Source organism: Fukomys damarensis, unplaced genomic scaffold, assembly GCF_012274545.1.
Source record: "Fukomys damarensis isolate Sample0158 unplaced genomic scaffold, DMR_v1.0_HiC HiC_scaffold_27, whole genome shotgun sequence".
Taxonomy (NCBI): Eukaryota; Metazoa; Chordata; class Mammalia; order Rodentia; family Bathyergidae; genus Fukomys; species Fukomys damarensis.
The window spans coordinates 3311113-3319945 of record NW_022900939.1 but is presented as its reverse complement, the minus strand read 5'-3'; the positions used below and the strand labels follow the sequence as shown (position 1 = coordinate 3319945).

General features: G+C 55.4%; 2 protein-coding genes across 2 annotated transcripts in view; one reads left to right on the top strand and one right to left on the bottom strand.

The window, feature by feature from the left end:
- Window positions 1–512: 512 nt before the first annotated feature.
- Window positions 513–3086, bottom strand: Timm10 (translocase of inner mitochondrial membrane 10). The gene is made up of 3 exons (XM_010608320.3): window positions 2952–3086; window positions 2475–2573; window positions 513–824 (listed from the first exon to the last, which is right to left on the bottom strand). The coding sequence occupies exons 2-3, from the start codon at window positions 2543–2545 to the stop codon at window positions 623–625; spliced, it is 273 nt and encodes a 90-aa protein (XP_010606622.1). The 5' UTR covers window positions 2546–2573; window positions 2952–3086; the 3' UTR covers window positions 513–622.
- A 3538-nt stretch (window positions 3087–6624) lies between these two features.
- Window positions 6625–8833, top strand: part of Smtnl1 (smoothelin like 1) — an 8176-nt gene continuing 5967 nt past the window's right edge. Inside the window, exons 1-2 of the mRNA XM_033756606.1 lie at window positions 6625–6773; window positions 7453–7529. Coding sequence (XP_033612497.1) covers window positions 6676–6773; window positions 7453–7529 — 175 coding nt within the window. The 5' untranslated portion in view covers window positions 6625–6675. The remainder of the gene's footprint in view (window positions 6774–7452; window positions 7530–8833) is intronic.

Genomic DNA, 8833 nt, shown 5'->3' with positions numbered 1-8833 from the left:
TCTTGGGATTACAGATGTACACACCGTGCCCTGCTCCAAGTTTTAAAAAATATTTCAGCGCTTCCTAATGTTGTCATTATGCAGTACTAAGCTGGTAGGTTAAGTGCTTTACTAACTCATTTAACCCTCACAGCAGCCCTGACTGCACTGCACAGATGAGGAAAATGAGTGTACAGAGGAGACACATTCAAGGCCACAGCAAGCAGCCGCCCCAGGTGCACAGGAAGCTGCTTTGCCGGCCTGTACTCCTTAAAATACACTGGACTCCCCCTGCTGGTAGAGAGTGTGTCTGATTTTTTTTTTCTTTTTGGTGCCAGGCATCAAACTCAGGACCCAAGGCGGGGGACAGAATTTTTTTTGTGTGTGTGTGTCAGTGTTTAACTATGTAGCCCCAAATTAGCCTGGTGATCCTCCTGCCTCAGCCTCCCCAGTGCTGGAATTACAGGCAAGCACCACCACACCAAGCTGTCTCTGATTTCTTTGCTCCCTTACTCCAAGCACACAACTTTGCACACACAAGGCATCAACAGGGAGTTTAATATATACACATGTACACAGTCACACACACGCCAGTGTGGCCAACACCCTCTACTACACTGGGACCCTGGCGACCATGCCGGCCTCATGCGGGCCCGGAGCTCTGCTGCACCCTCTTCATCAGCTCCTCATCCTGCATGGACAGCTCCGTCAGCTTCTTGCCCATGCGCTCGTGGATGTCCAGGTACTTGGAGACGCACCGGTCCAGGCACACCGACTCGCCCTTGGACAGCTCTGCGTCCTTGTAGAGGGGCGGCACACACTTCCGGTGGCAGGCATGGGTCATTCTGGGAGAGGCGGGGCATGGGGGGCATCAGCGGCATTCTGATGTCCCCAAGAGGGTGCCCCAGCCAGCTTGGACAGGAGCACAGGAGAGACAGCGTTACCCAACCCTCACCCCCCTTTTACCGTGGAGGAAAGAAGACCCACCCTGGGCCACACGGCGCCTTCAGAACCTACATTCAAGGATCGTTCTGATTCAGTCACCAAGACAAAGCAACCAACCGCCGGCTCTAGCTGGTAAGAGCAGGTATCTGTTTCCTGTGTGTTGGGCTTGGCTGCATTTAATATCTATGTCTCCAGGAGTTGAGATTTGTTATTGTGTCCCTTTTAATGATGAGGAAGCCAGCTGTCCAAGTGCTGAACCCGCCCAAGGACGTACTGCTGATGGCTGGCGGAAATGGGATTTGCCAATGGACACAGCAAGAGGAGGAGTCAGCCTAGGGTACCGCACGCCTGCTCTGCAGCTGACCAAGCTACGTAGCCTCAATCTCCTCATCTTAAAATGGAACAAACCCACCAGATTACACCGAGGACTAAAAAAGATAACCCTATATACTGGACCCGCCTGCACAACGTGAAACTGAGCGGGGAGCGGGAGGGGGTGGCTGAGGAGTGAAAGGGACCCACGTATGCTATGTGCCTGCTCCACTCCGCCAAGACGAGATCCGTGAGTCTGTATGACTAATGTGCATTAATGAAAGATAATTAAATTATAAAGCCGCGCGACGTGGCATACTGCTGTCATCCCAGCACTCAGGAGGCTGAGGCAAGAAGGTAGCTGTGAGTTCGAGGCCAGCCTGAACTACATAGTGAGACACTGTCTCAAAAAAAAAAAAAAAAAGTGAAATTATAAAGATTCCACACTGTCCCTACTTTAGAAATACCTACTGTACTTCACTGTGTGAATCTCACATATGTATCACTTCTACTCCTGATGAACAAATGCTGTCCACAGCTTGGGGCCATTAAAAATATTGCTGCTGAGGGCCGGGGATTTAGCTCAGTGGTTTTGTGGGGGTTTTTTGTTTTTTTGAGACAGGGTCTCACTATGTAGTTGAGACTGACCTGGAACTCACTGTGTAGCCCAGGCTGGTCTCGAACTCACATCGATCCTCCTGCCTCAGCTAGCTTAGTGGTTCTGATGCCTGCCTCGCAAGCGCAAAGTACCGAGTTCGATCCCCCGTACCAGAAAAAACAAAACAAAAAAATCAACGTACTATTGCTTCTGGGCTGGGGATGGAGCTCCGTGGTGCCGCGCCTGCCTAGCAAGCATTCAAGGTCCTGAGTTGGATCCCACACACCAGAAAAAAAGAATATTGCTATGTTTGAAAAAAAAAGGGGGCCTATGCATATAAAATTCTTGGTAAGTGTCCAACCATGTGTAAAGGTTTACAAAATGTTAACTACTACCCGGCCGAGTGTCAACAGGTAAACGTGGAGCTGTAAGTGGAAACAGCGGAGCCGGGTCAGAGCCGCTGGTGCTGCGCGCTCCTCCACGCCAGTCCATCCCCATCGGTGGCCCCGTACAGCACCCACGTTGGCACCCGTCGGAGTGCGCGGGGAAGGTGGGGCCGCAGGCTCCCTACACGGCGCTGAGTTGGAGCCACCCCTCCGCCCTTGACTGGCGGTGACGGCCGCCCGGCAGCGCTGCTCACCTGTTGTACATGTCGGCCATCATCTCCACCTCCAGCTCGGCCGCCAGCTGCTGGGCCCTGAGCGGGTCCATGGAGCCCAGCACCGCAGGAGACCTAGTGCTGGACAGACACGGCCGTGAGCAGCGCCCTGGCGCCCAGGGGCCGGCGGGTCCGAGGGTCAGGGGGAAACCGCCTCAGTGGGCTCAGCCACCCGCTCACAGGCGTGGAAAGCGGGGCCGGGCCCACTGCCCAGCCCAAGGTCACTCGGGATGTCATGGTGGGGATCGAGCCCCGGGGCCGGGCGCCCCATCCCTCGAGCCCAGCCTTAGCCGGGTGATCGGGACCCGAGCCGACGCCGAAGCCGCGGGCCTGCGCCTCTGGGGCCGGGAATCCGACCACTCTGCACCGAGACGCCCAGAACCCGACTCAAAGGCTGCACCACTGCAATGGCGACGTCATCACAAGTCCCCTTGAGGTCTGAAGCCACGGCTCACTCACCACGGCCTGGAACAGCTCTCAGGGGGCCCAGCGCCGCCAACTTCGGGCAAATACTACTGTACAAACCCACCCGGCGCACGGGTAAAGCACGCCGGAAGCACGTGGGTCACTTCCCGGAGGGAAGTCCCGCCTCCTTTCCGACCCGGAAGGAAACACCCGCAAGGCCGCGCTGGGAAGTCGGCTACCATAGAGAGGGAGCTGAGAGCCGGCAGCAAAGAAAGCCGATTTTAAAAAAGCTAGAGAGGACGCCAGTGTACCATAGAGGCCCGAGGTGGGGGGCAGAGCGCCGCCTCAATCCCTGGGGTTGTCAGGGAGACGCTTGAGCGTGACGGTTTAGGCAGGGGCGTGACGGCCGAGAGAGGCGACCTCATCCCGCCTGGAGAGGGCGCAGGTCAAGCGCGGAGAAAGAGCGGCCAGATCGGCTGCTTTCAGTTTTTGTTACACATTAGAACCGCTTGGGACGCTGACTTTCAGCATCAGGCGTATCAATGCCCTCAGGACTCGAGTTTGCCATATCTGTGCCCCGGTTGTTTTAAGACTGAGGTACAACGTTCGTAAAATATGCAGAACACACAAATCTTAAACTTAATTTTTGAGGTACTGGGAAGTGAACCTAGGGCCTCATTCATGCCAGGAAAGTGTTCTCCTTTCTATTTTGGGGTACCAGGGATCGAACTCAGAACCTTGCGCTTGCCAGGAAGGCGCAGTGCCACTGAGCCACATCTCCGGCCCTAAAATCAATCTCTAAGATAGATGTACATTCATAAAGCAGCCCCACGTCAATTTATGCAATACTTCCTGCACTCCAAAAAGGTTTCTCGCGTTCCTTCCCAGTTAATTCCCCATCCTGTGAAGTTACCACTATTTGACTTCCACCAACAGCTCCTGTGCTTCTGCTTGTGCTTGAAGTTCACTAAATCAAAAGATGCCTTCTCTGTTTGATGCCTGACTTCTTTGGCTCTGAGTACCGTCTGTAGGATTTCACCCATCCTGTTGTGTATATCTGTTGCTTGTCTTTAGTTTTTCTGAGAGGGTCTCACTGAGTAGCTCAGGCTGGTCTTGAACTCTGGGGGGTAGGGTCCTCCTGCCTCAGCCTCCTGAGTTCTGGGATTCAGGTGTGCATCACTACACCTGGCTCTAATTTTTGCTTTTGAAAAAACAGTCACTATATTGTGGAACTGATGGGATTAAGAAACTGCACAGGGAAAGGGAGGGAGGTGTACTTATGAGAGGAATCTCTTACGAGGGGTATTTACTGAGTTATGAAAGGTAGCATACGTACGATTCCATTTAAATAACAATCTCAAAACAACAAAGTCACAGAGATGGCGAAGGGACAAGTGATTGCATGGGTGGAGGAAGGATAACCCAGCCTGTGTGGTGAGTCCGCACACAGGCTAACAAAGCACAGAGCTAGCTGGGAATGAGGGCACACCTGTGATTCCAGCACTCTGGAGGCTGAGGCAGGAGAATCACAAGTTGTAGCCCAACCTGGGCGATTTAGCAACTTAGAAGAATTTATCTGGGTAGGAAAAAAATGCAAAGGGCTGGGGATGTAGCTCAGCATGATGGCTCTCTCTCTCTCTCCCTCTCTCTCTGTCACAGATCTATCTACCCATGCTGTCCCGAGCGCCCTGCTGTGACATCAGATGTGCTGTAGTTCCCCACACCGTACCCCTCCACGAAAGCTGAGTGATAGGTTTCCCAGGACCTCTCTGTGCTGTAATTATTTCAAAATAAAAAGTTTAATAACTCATTACAAAAACGAAAACAATCAAAAAGATAATGGAAGTAAAGCACCACAGTAGATACTCAATAAAAACACCACTGTCCTTTATCTCAGGCTTTCACTGGGGCAGATTCAGAACCTCCGGGAAAATGAAGAGTGTGGCCGGCTGACAGCTGGATCACCCGGACGGAACAACTGCTCACTTCCACCCGACTCGTGGTCTATTTTTATCTCTAACAGGTGGTGTGGTTTTTTTTTCCAAACTACTATTTTCATACCCTCAAAATTATAGTAATTTTTCCCTTTTTTTTTCAATACTGATGGCCAAACCCAGGGCTCACACTTGCTAGGCAAGCAACCCTACCACACACCTCAGCCCCCAGATTCACTTTGCAATGGAACCTAATACAGATTCTGTGATCCCCAACCTGTCCAGAAGGCCTTTGTTTTTTACATTGAAGAATATTTAACATGGGCCGGGGATTTAGCTCAGTGGTTCTGCTGCCTGCCTCCAAAGCACAAGGACCCAAGTTCGATCCCCGGTACCAAAAAAAAAAAAGAATATTTAACATGAGATCTGTCCACTTAGCAAATATACAGGTGCCCAATACAGTATTACTGCCAGGTATGGTGGCACACACCTGCCATCCCAGCACTCAGGAGGCTGAGACAGGAGGATCTCTGTGAGTTCAAGGCCAGCCTGGGCTACATATCAAGACCCTGTCTCAAACCAACAAAATCAAACAAACAATACAGTATTGTTATCTGTAGGTCCCATACTGTACATCAGACCTCTGGAACTCATTCATCCTGGTAACTGAAAGAGTACATACTGAACAGCATCTTACATCCCCCTCCCCTTGGGCCCTAGACTCAAGCATCTTACCGATGACGGATCACCATTATGATTGTTCACTGGGAGACCCCATCTTCTATGCCCAACCTACAGAAAGACTCTCCAACTGTCCTAATGAGTTTTTCATCTGTTTCTGTTTGTGGAGTCTCTCTACGCAGGTCAGGCTGGCTTTGAACTCACTGTCCTCCATGCAGGCTCCTTCCTTGCCTCTGCAAAGCTCACTTGACCTCTCTGTCTAAAGTGGATCCTGTCATACAACACTTGGGAGGCTGAGGCAGGAAGACTGCTGGAGTCTGAGGCCAGCCTGGGCTGCATGGTGAGACCCTGTCTCAAAAAGCCAAACCAACAAACACAAGCCCTGATGAATGAAGAGTCCTGGTCCCTGAGGTGGCGACGGGTGTCAGTGCTGGGCTGGGGACGTTGGTACCCAGACCCACTGTGCACACCGCGGGCCCCTCTCCCAGACCCCAGGCACAGCCCAGCTCCCGCTGTGTTTCTGCGACTGTTCCCTTAGGTACTGAGGTTGATGGGTATTTATGGGGACCTTCGAGGGCAGATAAAGCCCCGCGCCATGTGGAGCTGGGAGTCGGATGAGAAAGACAGCCGTGGAGTCAGGCAGAACACCAGGCTGTGCCGGGAGGGGCTGGGTTTAGAACGAGAAGCAGCCAGGCTGGGCAGACAGCGAGGAAGACGGGCGTGCGGGGCTGACACAGGTCGTTCCAGTACGCTGGGAGCCGGAGGCAGGGGGCTCACAAGTTTGGGCCAGAGGCGAGAGGGGAGCCGGGGTCACAGAGGCACCGGGGCCAGGGGACCGAGTCCTGTCACCCATCACCACACCAGGTCAGGTCGAGCCCAGGGTCCCCGCGTTCCCAGGCGGCTGCCCCCACCGGCTTCTCCGCACTGCTGGCCGGGAGGGGGACCCTGGTGCCAGGCGGCTGAGGGACCGAGGCCATGCAGCATGGAGGGCCGGGGCTCTGGACGGGACGGGCGGGCGGTAGGGCCCTCAACCGGTGGCCCAGTCCCCAGGACAGCAGCTGGGGAGGATGGCAGGGCACGGCATGATTGAACACCACACCTGTCAGCGCCGAAACCCGAGCCGGCCTGGCCCTGGCGGGAGTGTTGAACCAACAGGGTAAGCAATGCTCGCTCCCGGGCCAGACGAGCCACGGCACCTCCGCCTAAAGGAGACAGGGAGCCGCGGGAGGAAGGCGCCGGCTCCCACGCAGGCCGAGCCCAGGTAGGAGACGCCCTTCACCTGTCTCAGCACCCTCCCGGCCAGGTTCCCAGGAGGTCTGTGGACCAGAGGAGCCTGGGCCCCTTTTTTGTCTTTTTTCCTCTGCTAGAGATTGAACCCAGGGCCTCCGCACTGAGCTAGGCTCCCGTCCTTTCTTTCTTTTTCATTTTGAGACAGGGTCTTGCTAAGTTGCTCAATTGCCCAGGCTGGGCTGGAACCTGTGACCTTCCCGCCTCAGCCTCCCAGTGCTTTCTGAGTCTCTCCGTCACTCAGTCAACTTTTCTCAGAGGCCCCGAGCAGCCATGCGGTCACCTTGAGGTCACCTGCAGAGGGACCCAGGGTCTCTGGCTGGGTGTGGGGGCCGCAGGACCCCTGGATGACAGCCGGGGAACCCCGTCCTGTTCAGGGCTTCTCCATCCCGAGGGGACAACTCCAGGAGGATTGGGGGCTTCCTGGGGGGCAGAGGGGACCCCAGGAGGAGGGTGGGTACCCCTTCGGGTGCCCGGGGCATGCTCCGAGTGCACTATCTGTTGGCCCTGCCACCGCCGAACCGGCGCGGGCCGAGGAGCGGGTGGGAGCCCCGGTTTGGGCTCCAGATACTCGAACTGGGCGAGTTGTTTCCCTTCGCATCACGGCCTCAGCTGCAACCCTCTTCCTACACACGCCGGCTTGTCCTTCACAGCCGAGCGGCACCCCAGCAGCACCGCCTTTGCAGGAGGTCAGCGGACGAGCGGCCGCGGCAGTTGGGGCGGGGCGCAGGTAACTGGGAGCTGCCGAAGATGCGGGGTGTGTGGGGCAAGCCCGGCTCCCCGTTTCCGAACTGCTCTCCAGTGGGTCGTCACACTCCGGGGGTGGGGCACACGCCCTTACCCTGCGCTCCCTAGCGGGTGCACAGACGAGAGGGTGGGGCCCTGCTCCCCTCTGGTCTCCCCGGGCTGGGCCGGGGCTGGGCGCGGCGTGAAGTCGGGTGCACTGCATGACCCCCAGCGTACCCCGTCCCCGCAGCGGCCTAGCCTTGCTCCTGAAGCGAAGACACAGGTGGCAGGAAGCAAGCCTGCTCGGACCGCAGAGAAGCCCACAGTAACGCTGTCCCGGTTCTCACTGGCTCCGTGTGACGCCTACGCCGGGAGGGTGCGGCCGGGCTACTCCGGTCTGGGGCAGGAGCCTCCGCCGCCATCCCGCTCCCAGGGGCCTAGGCACTGCCGCCGAGACAACACTGCCAAACACGGCAGTATTTTTAGCCGGTGACAGGAGTATTCCCCTTCCTCTACCTGAGTCATCCTGAGCCCTATTTGGGGTTGTTTTCTTGTAACGAGACCCCCTGAAGGGCAGGAGATGAAGGAGCTGCCCCGGTCCCCCATCTGTTTGTGGGTCCTACAGTAGATACAGTACTTAAATAGGAGTACTTACTACAGTACTGAAACAGGAGTACTTAAACACAGTACTCAGGAGTACTTAATATAGTACTTAGATGGGAGTACTTAATATACTACTGAAATGGGAGTACTTGATCACAGTGCTTAAACACTTCTTAGACAGAAGTACTTAGGAGTACTGAGATACAGCACTTAATAGGACCCCCAAACCAGGGTCCCACTCTCTCCTGAGCCCTGCAGAGCAAGGCAGAGACGCCTGGGTCACCAAAGTAGCCTCTCCCACCCCCAGCTCCCTGGGGCCACAGTCTGGCAGGGCCCCACAGGCGGCTGGCTGGTCCAGGGGATCCCAAGGGCCAGACTTGCCACCCCACCCTGCAATCCCGCCACTTCTACAAGACATTCCTATCTCTACTGTCCTCAGCGCCTTCCTCCGAATTAACTCCTTTTAAAATCCAATAATGTATTCTTAAAAGACACTTTATATCGTGGCTGGAAATGGAAACTCAGTATCACTTGCCAGAAATAGAAAATAGCCGTAAAAATAAATACGCTGGAAACAAAGCGGTGCTGGGCAGTGACGCTGCCTCTCCTGCCTGCTTGGGCGCTGGCCCTGCTACACTGTGACCGCCTCGCCGTGTCATCAGCGAGAGGCGAAAGGCCGTGTGGCTCTGGCAGCTTCGGGCAGCC

Excerpts from the sequence above, each read along its gene's own strand:
- Timm10 (XM_010608320.3), bottom strand. The coding sequence starts at position 2,545 with ATGGACCCGCTCAGGGCCCAGCAGCTGGCGGCCGAGCTGGAGGTGGAG. Across the intron at positions 825-2,474 it reads ATGGCCGACATGTACAACAG|AATGACCCATGCCTGCCACC; the intron begins GTGAGCAGCGCT and ends CGCCTCTCCCAG.